General features: G+C 37.8%; 1 protein-coding gene across 7 annotated transcripts in view; it reads left to right on the forward strand.

Annotated features, from left to right (window-relative positions):
* Positions 1-15,851, forward strand: part of LOC121869785 (innexin inx2-like) — a 40,399-nt gene that overhangs the window by 22,318 nt on the left and 2,230 nt on the right. Inside the window, exons 2-5 of one of the 7 annotated variants that reach the window (XM_042371358.1) lie at positions 1,772-1,855; positions 10,317-10,546; positions 13,651-13,709; positions 14,018-15,832. In XM_042371358.1, coding sequence (XP_042227292.1) covers positions 14,028-15,299 — 1,272 coding nt within the window. In that variant the 5' untranslated portion in view covers positions 1,772-1,855; positions 10,317-10,546; positions 13,651-13,709; positions 14,018-14,027 and the 3' untranslated portion in view covers positions 15,300-15,832. The other 6 variants (XM_042371355.1, XM_042371361.1, XM_042371354.1 and 3 more) reach the window with 6 other exon arrangements.

Consider the following 15,851-nt stretch of genomic DNA (forward strand, 5'->3'; position numbering starts at 1 on the left):
TAAATGTTAATAGCATTTTCAAGAAATGCCGCCCCAAATCACTCCTCTCAGCCTTAAGCAAGGTACTCGAGAAGCTAGAAAGCAGTTGACTAAACTTCTACAGAGACAATAACATCCTTACAGATTTTCAGTTTTGTTCTACAGCAAGAAGGTCAACTGAGAGTGCCCTACTGTCCTTTACCAATGGCATTATAAACTCCTTTGATGATAGTTCACAGTCGGAATATTCCTGGACCTCTCTAAGCCTTTGATAATGGTGACCATACCATCCTCCTGTCAAAGCTTGAACATTGCGGTGTTAGGGGCTTAACCCACAATTGGTTTGTCATAACGATCATCACTACGACTCCTCACCTAATTTGTATAGCGTTCCACAAGGCTACATTTTCGGACTACTGCTGTACTAATGATATGGTCCACTCCAGCACACTCGTAAAACAGGATTCATTTGCAAACAATAGTAATCTGTTCGCCAGCCACGCAGATCTTCATTTCTTGATAAGAACCATGAACAGTGAATTGGATAATATGTAATAAACTTCGAAAGACTTACTACACTATCTTCCATAGAAGAAAACTCGTACCCCAGATCTGGATCCCCTGTACTTTGATAGTACAGTCCTCAAGCGTAGACAGAATACTAAATTATTTGAAGCTGTTGTTGATGATCAACTAAATTATAAAAACCACATAGAAGCCATTAACATTACTGTAAAATCAGTAAACAATGCGAAATCTTGTATCACATTCATCAATCACTCACTCTTGTAGAAATGAAAGAAACGTACTACGATCTTGCTTACCAACACTAGATTCACTGCCATACACTGGGGAGCCTTCGGCATCACTAAATCAAAACCCAGAAGAGAGTTATGCAGACAATGACCTACTTGAAGAAAAAAAATACACTAACAAACAGTTTGCTAAATTGGAAATGATAAAAATTGAGGATATCAGCACTTACTGCTGTACTCTATTTGTTTATAAATCAGTTAATCACTTGATTGAGAATAGTTATTTCCAGTTCCAAACTAACCAGAGATACAACATAAGACACCTAACGCTACTAAGACCACCCCCATGCGTTCCTCTCAATCCTAGACTTCCATAAAATAACATGATGTGAGGGTGTGGAACAACGTACCTCCACCCATCCCAGCAAATACGACGCTATCTTCCTTTAAATTATCTCTTCAGACTATTAAGTTTGTAACACTTACTTTTCTACCTTTTTTTTTTACTTTTACTGCACCATTAAAAACCATTATAGCGTACATTGGCACGTTGATAGAAATTACCATTGCAATGATTATACTGTATTGTATGTTTTGCCGTCACGGCATGTTGTATCGCTTCCACCCACTAGTATAACAATTACACAATGCTGAAAATAACTATGTACAATATTTATGATATACTGTAATGAAAATATAATAATAATAAAAAATGTGATAAACGTAGTGACATTCTTCTATGTAATTACTAACACCACGTTACATGTGATAATCCAGATACTAAATGTTATGTAATAATTTCTTGAGATAAACTTTCAGCATATAACAGATGCCACTAAGAGGGCTCAGGCTCTCACTTGGCTCAGCCTTGTCAATGTTGTTGTTATTGTCCACTCTGTATCTATGTTTTCCTGGTTCAATAAACTATGCCATTATCAATAACAATTGGAACCGCGAAATGAAAGTGGGTCCCATATACACGATGGCCCTGTAGATACAGTTCTGCCCCAATATTAAAGTTAAGTACTTATTTACAGCTGTTTGGACTACCAGTGCCGCAAGATCGAACCTCCAACACTTAGGAAAGGACTCGAGGACTGTAACCATTCGTCTAATATATTGTAAGTACAATTACATAATAATTACGATGATAGAGGAATGTTAAAAGAACTTGAGAAAAGTAAAACGCAAGATGATATGATCCAAGTGTATAATTGGAAGATGGAGTATAGATAGATAGATAGATTCATATAGACACAGATAAATAAACATACACACAGGGTAAACCGTAAAATCATCATACAAGTTTCCATTGATTCATGTCTGATAAATCAATTATCATTCTTTTCAACTGTATTCGAATCAGTGGATGGAGAACACGATTATGATGTGGTATACCTCGACTTTAGTAAAGCTTTCGACAGGGTCCCCCACGAAAGACTAATACATAAAGTGGAGGCTCATGGAATTGGAGATGTTCTAAACTGGATTAGGGCGTGGTTACAGGACAGGAAACAGTCAGCATAAATGGCACTAAATCCGATTGGGGTAACGTCACTAGTGGAGTACCCCAAGGCTCAGTGCTTGGACATAACTATTAATTATATACATAAACGACATAGATATAGGCGCAGATAGTAGCACAAGTAAATTTGCTGACGACACTGAAATAGGGCGTGTTATATCTGACGAGGATTCTTCAAAACTACAGGAAGATCTAAAAAACAATCGTATGGTCTGTATAATGGGGTAGGAAATTTAATGTGGACAAATGTAAAGTACTTAGCCTAGGGGATGTAAAAAGAAAAAACAGATATCAGATGAACAACGTTTATATAGAGAAATCCAACTGTGAGAAAGATTTAGGAGTAATGATAAGTAGGAGTCGTAAACCAAGACAACAATGCGTATTTGCTCGAAACAAGGATAACAAAGTATTTGGGTTAATGCAAAGGAATGTTAGTTACAGGACTGGCGAGATTATCCTAAAACAATATCTTGCGCTTGTGAGACCTCACTTGGATTATGCAGTTCAATTTTGGTCATCGTACTATGGAAAGGATATCGAATCCCTAGAAAGCATACAGAGAAAGATGGCAAGACTCATCCCGGGCATTAGGAATCCGCTTGTCTCTAAAGCCAGACACATGCAAATGTTTTTTGTTGACTGGGGTATCTGGATCAAGCTGTTGTGGATCCCCTCTCACATAGGCGTCAGTGAGCATGATACAGAGTTGATGCCTTAGCTGAGCTCGCGTCCAACATTGACAAAATTCAGTATAATCTAGGACTGTCAAACAGAACTTTAAAAACTGTAATCAGAATAGAGCTTGCTGATGAATTTGGGATTGGGTGTAATCGGGACTGCCAAGTATGGGCCCGCTGCTGTTTCCTCCATTCTTATGTTCTTTGGTCCAAAAGGTAGATAATACTAGTAACGGGTCCCGCAGTCACACAGTACTCACGCAGTGCTCAGTCACAGGTCCAGCAGTCACATAGTTCTCAGACATTACTCAATAAGACCACCAGTCACAAAGTACTCAATCAGTCAAATAGTATGGAGGGCTGACAAGCTCTTATTGCGTTAAAACATCAGCTGGTGAAGCACTCAAGACACCGTCAATTATTATTATTATTATTATTATTATTATTATTATTATTATTATTATTATTAAGGTGTCACGTGCGTAGCGTATAAAAGACGCTTAAACTTACGTAGTATTAATGTTTGTAAGTTTCACTGGTGATTTAGACGCTAACGTAAGTGCTGAGATTACGTTGATGTGGTAATGCTGTGCTAACCACCCATACGTGTGCAGTGTGGGTGAACGGAAAGTCACAAGAAAAAAGTCAGAAAAGTAACGCCTTTGGCTAGGAAAAATCAAAGGAAAAGGTCACATTTTATTTAAATACCATATAAATTTTTAGGAAAAATTAAAAAATAAATAAATAAATAAATAATATATATATATATATATATATATATATATATATATATATATATATATATATATATATATATATATATATATATATATATATATATATATATATATATATATATATATATATATATTTATAAAATCAGTTATTAATACTTGTATGTGTATTCAATATCTTAAACTAAGTATGGTAATGAAAAAAAAGTCATTTGCTGACAGTACGTGACAATTGGTTTAGTTTAGTTTAGTTTATGTTAGCTGAGCTTAGATTAGGTTAAGGTCTGTGACGTTTTTCTGTGACTCTTTTTTCCTGGATTCCCGTGTGTGTGTGTGTGTGTGTGCTGATAGACGGAAATGCTTCCTTATACCACACCAAGATTAATATTCGCTTGTTTGAATCATAAAAGTGAACTTTTATTATTTGGCTCGCCTGAGATTCGTAACACCCGGATTATTTTACCTGAAGATTCGCCACCCCATATTATTTCACGAAAATTACGATGTTATTTACTTAGACTTTAGCAAAGCATTTGACAGAGTACCGCATCAGAGGCTTCTGAGAAAAATTAAGGCTCATGGTATCGAGGGAAAGTTTTAAATTGGATAAAATCATGGCTCACCGATAGAACGCAGAGGGTCAGCGTAGATGGTGTTAAATCTGAGTGGGGCCGTGTAACCAGTGGGGTTCCTCAGGGGTCAGTACTAGGCCCACTCTTGTTCATAATCTACATAAACCATCTAGATACTGGGATCAGCAGTGACATAAGCAAATTTGCGGATGACACCAAAATATGGCGGCAGATTAATTCAGGGCAGGATGCAAATGCATTACAGGAGGATCTAAATAAACTGCAGGGGTGGTCTGAAAAATGGCAAATGAAATTCAACACCAGCAAGTGCAGCGTACTTAATATTGAAAGAACAAATACTGTCAATGCATACAGCCTTAACAACATAAACCTAGAGAAGTCGACTTGTGAAAGAGACCTAGGGAGGCTAGATAGATTCATGGATGATAGAGAGTGGTAGTAACTCTCGACAGGAGCTGCCATGCACAGGCCAACCGGCCTATTACAGACTCCTTATGTTCTTATGTTTCTTATTTCACCCTAATGGTAACCTAACCTAAACTACGGGTGATTCTATAATTGTTTGTATATAAATGCCAACTAAGGGAATCACATTCTTCATCTAGGGACGAAATTAAACAAATCCGAGATGATATTCTTTTCATCAGTTTTCGAATCGGTGGACGAGGGGCACAATTATGATGTGGTATATCTCGACTTTAGCAAAGTCTTCGACAGTCCTCCACGAAAGACTAATTAGAAAGGTAGAAACACATGGCATCAAAGGGTAATATCCTTAAATGGATTAGGGCGTGGTTACAGGACAGGAAACAGCGAGTGAGCATTAACGGCACTAAGTCCCATTGGAGCAACGTCACAAGTGGAGTTCCCCAAGGCTCAGTACTTGGACCATTATTATTTATTATATACATAAACGACATAGATATCGACATAGACAGCAACATAAGTAAATTTGCTGATGACACTAAAATAGGACGTGTTATGAAATCTGACGAGGACTCCGCAAAACTACAGGAAGATCTAAACAAATTTTTCGAATGGTCTGAAAAATGGCAGATGAAATTCAACGTGGACAAATGTAAAGTACTCAGTATAGGAGATGTAAACAGGGAAACCAGATACCAGATGAACAACGATGCCATAGAGAAATCCGACTGCGAGAGAGAGATTTAGGAGTAATGATAAGTAGGAACCTTAAGCCAAGTAAACAATGTGTTTTTGCTCGTAACAAGGCTAATAAAGTACTTGGGTTCATACAAAGGAGTGTTAGTTACAAGACTAGCGAGGTCATCCTAAAACTGTATCTTGCGCTTGTGAGACCACACATGGATTACGCAGTTCAGTTCTGGTCACCGTATTACAGAATGGATATAGAATCCTTGGAAAGAATTCAAAGGAGAATGACAAGACTAATCCCGGGCATTAGGAACCTTGAGTATAGAGACAGGTTAAAGCATCTTAATTTGCACTCCCTCGAGAGACGTAGAGCGAGGGGCGACCTGATAGAGGCGTATAAGTGGAAGTCAGGGCTAAACAAATGGGACATTACAAAGGTACTCAAACTATCCAACCAGGAGCGAATTCGTAACAATGGTTTTAAATTAGACAAATTTAGATTTAGGCGTGAAATAGGTAAACACTGGTTTGGAAACAGAGTAGTGGATGAATGGAACAAGTTACCAAATATCATCATTAACTCGAATACGCTGAATAGCTTCAAACATAAGTTGGATACTTATATGAGCAATAGGGGTTGGGTGTAAACGGGACTGTCCAGTATGGCCCAATAGGCCCGCTGCAGTTTCCTCCATTCTTATGTTCTTAAATACAAACACAGATTTAGCTACACAGGTGCTTGTGTGCAATAACTTCAATGTGGAAACAGAATTAAATGAGAGTTGGCCTTAACTTGTAATACATAAATATATAACCTAAATTAATTATCATTGAGGCAATACTGATAATTTTCAGTATGATTGAATGAGATATCCTCGTAGCTAATCCCTCTTTTACACAAAGGCCCGTGAATATGAGTACCGTAGAGTATGATGGTGCGGCCGCCTCGTTCTACACGTCTGGTATGAGTTTCTAATTCGTGCTATATCTATCATTTTTACTTCCAATACCTTTGCGTTAACTAATTTTGCTCCCAGATGATAATACGAGGGATAATTTATTAGAATTGGTGGATGTGAGTCATCTTGCTAGAGCTCACACTATAGAAGAAAAGGATTCAAGAATATCAAAGTTTGGCAATACTGTAGTTGCTCCCCTCCTCCAACACAGCCCGCCTCCCCTCCACCCGTCCTCCCTATTTTCCCGACCTCTAGCTAGAAATCCCTCCCCCCTCTGCACCAGCCAATCACCGCGCCAAGCTGCCTCATCTCTGAGGTGGTTTCAAATGACTACACAAGCGAATGACTTTATTTTTCTGTTATTGTGTCAAGACGTCTAATACGCGAATTTCTTTACTTCTGGGTTTTTTATGTAGTTGAGGTATGTAATGAAACTTAGCTACAAGAAGGTGGTTTACACCAGGCTTCCTTCCATACAGAGTTAATGTTAAAATTTAAACCGTAAGTGGCAACACTGTATGTGTGTGTGTGTGAGTGTGTGTGTGTGCGTGTGTGTGTGTGTGTGGCAGGCCCGCGTTCCTGTGTCCGCGGTCACACTGTAGAGGGCAATGCTGTCGCTGAGTTCACGACAGGTAAGCGAGTGAGCTTCGCCCTAAATCTTCAAGATTATTTCCAGTGCGGCATTGAAGTCTGAAAGTTCATCAAGTGCGGTGGTGTGTCTCGTTCACCAACCAGTGAAAGTAGTGGATACAAAATTCTTAAATTGTGTAAGTGAAATCTACAAAATATTGTGGATTGAAGTGAACGGTGATAAGGTTTGAGACCGCCTGTGGTTAAGCCTCACAAAGCCGCAGAAAACGGGGGATGAGCCTGAAGACAAAGAAGTCAATCGTTTGTTTAATGTGAAGTGACATAAGAAGGTGAATTAAATTTTAACTAATAGTGGAAGTAGGTTCTTGTAATTCATAAAAAAGTGGTGAATGCAAGGCTAAATTTACAAAAAGTATTGAGCCCGCAGTACCGCCGTGAAGAACTTTTGTGAATCACTGCTGGTGCGGGAGGTGCTGGCAGTGGTAGCCATTACTGTTTGTAGTCTTGTACGCCCACCTCATGGAATATTTAAACAAAGATTTTGAAATTGTGTATTTTGCCGTGTAACTGACCTGGTGAAGTGACCAAGTTGTGTTGAGGTGACCAAGAGGCTCGCTTGGCGCACTACAACAGTGCAGCGATGCATACGTTAACGTGTCGCTGCAACACCAATACGGATAAACTGAGCAATGTAAATGATGAGCAAGGGAAGACTTTTGTCGAATAGTTGCAAAAAAGTCCACCATTGTGCTCGAACTGCAAGAAAATGAAATCTTGGTGTATTCCTTACCTTGCTTTTGTGTTAGCTTACTAAGTTGTAGAGAACCCCAATTTACCTTGTTGTCTGGGGATGATGATCTTTTTGGTAGATTAAAAGGATCACCAGAAGATTGAGCACTCCAGCTTATTATTTGATGATTAGACACCCTAATGCTCGCCTGGTCTAACGTAAAACCTCCAGGTAGCGTTTGAGTGATTAATCATCAGGTGAAATAGAATGAAGTGCACATTATTCAGATGGTTCGAATATTCGTTCACTAAAATTCTGAATAAGTAAACATTGTTTCAGCTTTTATATAGACCGCAAGTATACAAATACAGAGAAGCTAAGTTCATTCAACCATGGATAGATTAAAAAAAACTGTTAAAACTTATTATATCTGAGGCTTTTGTTTCAAACGATTTTCACTGCTAGTCGTCATCGTTGCTACTGTAAGAGTATGGCACTAAAACATGCAATGTCAGTTATTTTTTTAGCATATGCCTTACATAAAATATGTGTTGGTAATTGCAAGTAAAATGTTTTGTATTCAAGACTTCAGTAGTTGAAGAAACTTATTAGTACATTACTGTATAACAAACAAAAACCGAAATGGTGAATGAATATTTTTTTTCCTTCCTCGAGTAATGCATTTACCCGTTAATTAATCATTATCTTATATTTTATAATTAGTAAGTATTTATAACTATTACGTGTTTTTACCTATAAAATCAAACCACTTCACTTTGTAACTTAACTGGATTATTTTTTCCTTTTTTGTGGGGGGGGGGGGTGGTCTCACTAATGTGGTTGTGCTGCTGAAGAAAGAAGTGTTGATTAACAGAATGCCGAGAGCAATCCGGAAAATGTAACACTCACCGTAGGAAGTAACTAACTAATACTACTATAACGGCTTTCTTTGCTATTCTTGGTTGAGTCGACTTATAGTTTGCCATTGTTTACATGTATACACTTTATAGACGCAAAACCAAATTGAATAGGACACCACAACAGCCTACCTATGCCAGCAATCTCCTGTTTATACCCTACCACACCTACATCTGCCTTTCTAACTCTAACAGAACAGTGGGAACTTTAATTATAGGGTGACTTTGGTTGGCTTGTTTGATAATACTTCATAATGGCGTTGAAATGGCCATTATTTACACCCCGTTAAATAAACAAAGGCGACCTAAACTTGCTCTACCGATTTTTTTAGGTCTTCAAGTTCCAGCTGGTTTCGAAGTACAGTATTGTACTGTATTTTTTGGACAAATATGTGCAATTTATCACCAGATCGTTTTAGAACATTAGATACGTTTCTACCTGTAAGCAATCATAATATGTTCGTGTTCATTTTTCCTCCTTAGTTTTCCCCTCACGAGATTTACATTAAAACAAAAAGCAACGGATGGTGTTGTCATATATATCAAGGAATGAATATACAATGATTTTAAGTGTCCAATTTTACGGACAGATCCCGTCACTTTGTATGTTTCGAGATTAGATTTATACTGCAATGTTAGGTTAGAGTTCACGATAAGCATTCAAAATTATCTCCCATCGCGAGAGACGAAATGTGTTGACTGCATAAAGGTGTGTGTAGTTAAGAGAGGTCAGATGGATAGGTTATGGGGGTATACTGGAGAAATGTGTGGGTGGTGTACTGAGAGAAAGGTGTCAAGTGTGGATGGCGGATGTACTGGGATAGTGTGAGGATGGTATGTGTACTGGGGTAGTGAGAGGATGGTATGTGTACTGGGGTAGTGAGAGGATGGTATGAGTACTGGGGTAGTGAGAGGATGGTATGGGTACTGGGGTAGTGAGAGGATGGTGTGTGTACTGGGGTAGTGAGAGGATGGTGGATGTGCTGGAGAAGAGTGTGGGCGGTGGGTGTACTGTAGAAGTGTGGATGATGAGTGTACTAAGGTAGTGTGTGGATGTTGCGTTGCTGAGGTATTGTATGGATGGTTTAATGTCGGAGGATGTGTGTGGATTTTTTCGTGAGAATGGTAGTTTCAGTAGTTATAGCAAACCGAACAAACGGGTGAGTGATTGTGAGAGTAGCAGATATGGTAGTGTGTTTGGGAGGGAGAGAAGTGTGAGGTGGAGGATGTCGGTGTTGGATGCCTGACCTGCGCTGCCACTTAAAAGGACTTTATATAAAAACTCAATTACAAACGAAATATCTATTTTAATGCTATTGGTATATTGAAATGAATAACACTCGTTTATAGCATATTTATGAAACCTTGACTGTCTCGGTTATTTGTGTTGACAATGAATTTATAAGGAGTTTGTTGGTGTGGCAGTATGGGGTGGTTCCCGCCTCTATACACTACAGCCAGGCTCCTGCCCTTCTCTGTTGCCTGTTTGACCGAAGGGCAGAATCCGTTGGTCATGGCAGCTCGTGTTTTATTCCTGGATATGTACAGAAAATATTACTTAATATTCTCGTGCTTAAATGTTTGATATTGAAAGTACATTTGCCAGTTTATTGGGAACATTAGAGTTATGAAATAAGTAAAACAAATACATACGTTTTAGTTATTGCCTTTTATTCAATTGTTTTACAGAAATCCTCTCTCCCCACATACATTTTAACTCGTGTGATGTTGTTGCAGGCGTGATGAGGCACTTCTGACAGCAACAAGAGGTGAGCGTGTGGAGGAGCGTGGAGATCGACGGTGTGTGGAGGCGGTGACACGCGAGCCTCAATGGCGCTTTGGTCGTTACACTGATGTTATGTCCCCACCACAGCACAGCACATGAGTGACGTCGACCTCAGCCTGCGTCAGCTTCTGGCATCCTACGACTCGGCATCGACCAGACCAAAACAGCCTCACAACCAAAGGTCAGTTGCCACCACCACCTAAAGGACTCGAGCACTTGCATGGTGGAAGATGGTTCAAAGTTCATACTTCACAATTTATTGATGTCATTGTGTTTTGGGAACTTTTTAATCTCCATTTCGATATTTTTTAAATGCATATCTACAATCTTTGCATTATAAATTTGTTGGTCAACAGGTTCATTCCTAAACTAAACTACCTTGAGAATTATTTCATGCAATTTTCTTGTATTGTGATGTATCAAAACATCAAATTCAATTTTGAGCCATCTTGGTTTTTTTTAGTAAATAAAGCTATTTTACACAATATTTTAGTAAGTGTGAAGAAATTTGTGTTAGGATGACTGTTGGGGGATAAAGAAATAGAAATTTCTTTTTAGTACCTGCAACAGGTGGTAGTAACTCGACAGGAGCTGCCATGCACAGGCCAACCGGCCTATTGCAGACTCCTTATTTTCTTATGTTCTTATTTACTGAGCTTTGGCAGACTGACATGACTTGGATCCCTGTAAATCTCATTAAACTTGGTTAAAAATTAAACCTCCTATAGTTTATTGTCATGTTGGAAATACGTATTTGATATTTTCTGGATATATATATATACAGTATATATATATATATATATATATATATATATATATATATATATATATATATATATATATATATATATATATTATTATTATTATTATTAAAGTACTAGAGTACAATACAGTATAGTATTAGTAATAAGGTACAGTAGTTGTAAAGTTGCTGTTTCGTTTGAAATTAAAGTTTATTTAGTAATTTTAAATAACTGATACACCCTTCTTAAGAATGAGACAAATACATATTTCTGTGTGTATCATGACAATGTTTTATTCCTTAAAATTAAGAAATTGTACAAAATCCCAGTTAGTCGCACTGCCTAGTGTCAGGAAGGATATAACTGTACAGGGTAATTGAAAAGTCCCTGTTTACCTGCAAAAAAAAAATCAAATACAGTACTGCAGTTATATATCTTATTCTACTTGCAGTAAGTATTGGAAATGGTCACAATAGTAACTGCTTGAAGTGGATACCATTTCTGATATATACTGAATGCAGAATAAGGTGTATGACAGGTATGTACAGTATAACAAGAAGCAACTACCAGTGTAGTATTGTTTTGTTTTTTATACAGATGCACAGGGACTTTTAGATCACATAGTAGCTACTTATTGTAGTTCGAATCAGAATATAATGTCTAGACTGAGAAGCCCAGTTGCCATTCAGCAATGAATGTGTAATAAGACAATGTTTTATAGTTGAAGAAAATGGGAAGTGGCATTCAGTGTGGCCATTAATAACACTTGGATTTTTTTTTCAAAGATTAAGACAGGTGAGAAAACTATAGTTGATTTCAAAATGAGTATTACATGACCGCTTATAGTAAACATTGTAATTTGACAATAAAATGCAGTACAAAGTTGACAAAATTTAGTATACTGTACATAAATATGTTGGTGATATTCAGCATACACATAAAACCCCATTACAGTATATATTTGTTATCATTAAGGTTCGTATATGAGATGACAAATAAAACGTTATCATCACTTTATATTGATGTGAGGTTTATGGAAAATCAAATGTCATTGATCTAATTCAAGATTCAGTTTTATATTTTCATGTGCCGTACAGTATTTTAACGGATTTTTCTGTTAAGTTTTCCCATTTTTTGTAGATGGCCATTGGATAATAATATTGAATACTGTAATTGTTTTTGCATTTATTGAATATAATATGAGATTATTAAAATATTCAGAGCCCTCAGTAAATTAATATTATACTGCACTGTATACTGTAGTACAGTAAAACATGCATATATTTGTTGCCTTTAATTAGGGTAATATTTCAATCTTCTGTAATGTGCTTTTGCTCAATTGTGTTGCCTGACCACATAACAGCTACTGTGTACTGTATGTCATGCTGTTACACAACATTTGCTCACTGTCTGCTGAGCGGTGCCTCCAGTGCATTAGTGTTGTATGGGAACTGGGTCTCCATATACTACAGTGTATATGTTCTATATTTGAATGGAAAAAGTTGATTATGTTCAATAAACAAGTCCTTCACATATGAAAAGCCCTCAGTTTTCTATTCATTGTGAGCCTTGTAAAATATTATATTCCTTTTCATTAAATTCACATAAATGTGTTTTTGCTTAAATAATAAGCTTAATGGAGGCTTTTTCAATTCTCTTGTAGTATTGCTCATAATTTATACATTAATTTTCTAGTAAAATATTTGTCGGTTCCAAAGTCAGGGAGGGACGCTTATGGTGTGGGATTAGTATTGTAATAAAATTTACATAAATAACCAAGGAAATTTTTTCTTGTGGTAATTGTTATAATTGTCATGGTATGAGTTTTATAATGATTTGCAAGGAGTGCAAATACTTAATGTGCAGTATCCTGGTTTGTCGAGGATGCGCTTGTCATGTGTGTCAATTATACTGTTGAAACAATTAAGGGGTGAAGGGGTGGAGTAAATTGTGGCAGAGTGTGGGGGAGGGTAAGGGTGAGAGTGGAATGTGGCATGAGTGGAGGCAGTATTTTGCCACAGCTGGTGGTTGGTTGCTCTCTGCACTCTCCCTCAGAGTGCCACCTGCAACTCTCACTCAACACTTAATTTCCTAATTAAACTTTTAAGATGATAGAACCATATTGTTGGGAGCTGAAATTCTGCATCTTAATCAGATGCAGATTTGTGCTACCACTGATCTTAATTTGTACTTCTAATAAAATACACTCAGCTGATGCCATCCCAGGTAATGTTTTAAAATGGTTTTGCAGTTGAAGTCAGTGATGCTGGGGTAGTGTCAGCAGAGTTCCATAGTTACCACATTAGTGCCCACTTCATAGTACTGTACTAGATATTAAAAAGTCTTGCTCTAGGTAGGGTTTCTTGTCTTGTTATGCTGGTTGCTCTGCCATTTTAAAGCCTTAGTCATGAGAGCTGCTCTAGCTGACAATCCAACTCAAAGATAAGTGATAGTACCAATAATCTTCTTGTAAATCTAAAGCTGATGCCTTTTAGGATAGAAATATACTCTAATGCTAATATATGCACCTTTCATTTTACAGTTGGCTTTAAGAGCCATTAACGAGGTTCACTAGAAACCAGAATTTTGTAAATTAAATAGGTAAATGTCCAGTTTTATGTTCTGCATGTTGTAGTTTTGGGTGTTACCTCTCAGTTCACCTCATATGCATGTTCTAATTTCATTTCTTCCTTCATCTGTAAAAGAACTGAGGTTTAAAGGATTTATATTGACAAAAATGATGGTAGTTAAATTTTTTCAACTCCATTTGTATTATTGCTGAATATAAGTAGATTTGTTTTCAGAACTTGCTTTAATGGTAAATAGCTTATTGAGAAATTGACATACAGTGAAATACAGACGATGAAGGAAGATGCGATCGAACCAGTAATGTAGTTCTCCCTTTACAGAGAGAGAGGAATGGTAATGCCAGGCCAGAGTGGGAGGTCCTTTGACATTATCCGGCAGATTGTCGGAAATGTTGTCAATATCTTCAATAAGAGGGCCTCGCCCTGTACAGCACCATGTGATGGCATGGTGCTTAAGATGCACTACCAGTGGACTTTCTGGGTCCTTCTAGGAGGCTTCTCTGCCATTTGGTATTCTTGGTACCACAGAGATGTGATCACTTGTGCTTCTCACTTTAATGCAGAGACACAAGTTCGGTTAGACTACATCAACATTTGCCTCTCTTACCCCTTCGTGGATGGAGCGGGTGAAGATGCTGGTGAAGGTGAAGTTGGCCAGAGACGATATCTTCTCTTTTATCGTTGGATCCACTGGGCACTACTACTCCTGGCTGGCATCTACTACATTCCACGCAAGATTTCCAAGACATCAGAAAACTCCAAAGTGAAGAAGCTGATTGAAGACTTAGCTGTGAATGCTCATCGTTATGATGGTCTGGAACGAGAGCTTGTTGAAAGAACTGCTAAATATATTGCATTTAACCTGAAGACTCACAATGGCCTGTATTACAAATACGTTACATGTAATTTGGTTGCTTTGCTGGTTGACATATTCTGCTTCCAGTTTCTTGATTTTGTCTTCCAAGGACGATTTCTAAGATATGGTTTTCAAGCATACCCTTTTAACCGTGACCCACAACATTTTACAGACTATATGTCTGATATGTTTCCTCCTTTTGCCAATTGTGAGTTGCACAATGAAGTACAACTGACTAATAAGCGGACTGAACGGCTGGGTTGTCATCTAACTGTGATGGAATTATATGAGAAGGTTTTCTTGGTGTTGTGGCTCTGGCTCATCATTATGACAACCATGACAGCCTTTTACCTTGTGTTCTTGGCTTCAATGTGGGTCCCCTGGGCACGACTAATGATGCTTAGAATTGCAAAACCTTTGAGTGCAAAGGATACAATCCGGAACACAATCTGCAACATAGTGAGCACTTGTAAAGTTGGAGATGTCTACCTTCTGTATCGCTTAAAGCAGCATTTTAGTCATGCACGGTACTATGAGCTCTTAACACGCCTCTCAGACCCAGACTTCCTCCGCACCATGCTTGACAGTGTATCCATCGACCACCATGGCCACAACAAAGGTGTTGGGGGACAGGATCTCCGCCAACGCAAGAACAACCCGAAAACCCCAGGCAAGTTTCAAGATGTCCTCTTTAACACACCTGGTGAGGGGGGCTATCTACCCAACTCCAGTATCTTAGTTGAATAAATTAGGGGAAAAAGCCTAGAAGCTTAAGTCAATAATACAGCAACCTCAACCCAATTTATCATGTGTACTTATCAATCGATAGTACAAATGGACAGTGGTGGTCAGTTAAACCAGCTGACTGACTTTTGACAAGGTTTGGTGGAATCTTTCCGAAATTTAAAACCATGTGATGATAATTTAATGATGCGAGTTTTTTATTATTTTTTTATATAGTATAGTGTGTGAATGTCAGTTACGAGTGGAGAATGATAGAATTTGCTTGTGTTAAATATTGTTAAGCTGTACTTTTGTATGAATCTCTAGTTAGCAGTGCTTAGTGTACTTAAGGTTTATTTTATATGAAATACAGCCGACATACCCAGGTTATGCATTTATGTCTCTACTATGGCATTTTATCGTAGTTCATGCATTTAAGCCTCTTTTAGAGACTAATGTTGACATTCTTGTTCTCAAAAGTTTTATGGGGGGAGGGAAGGACCTGCAAGTTGAGACAATTCTGCTTTAGTCTGTTCTTAATAAAATGTGAACAGTGACTGTCTTTTCATTTTCTAC

The sequence above is a fragment of the Homarus americanus genome, unplaced genomic scaffold (assembly GCF_018991925.1).
Source record: "Homarus americanus isolate GMGI-L3 unplaced genomic scaffold, GMGI_Hamer_2.0 scaffold17515, whole genome shotgun sequence".
Taxonomy (NCBI): domain Eukaryota; kingdom Metazoa; phylum Arthropoda; class Malacostraca; order Decapoda; family Nephropidae; genus Homarus; species Homarus americanus.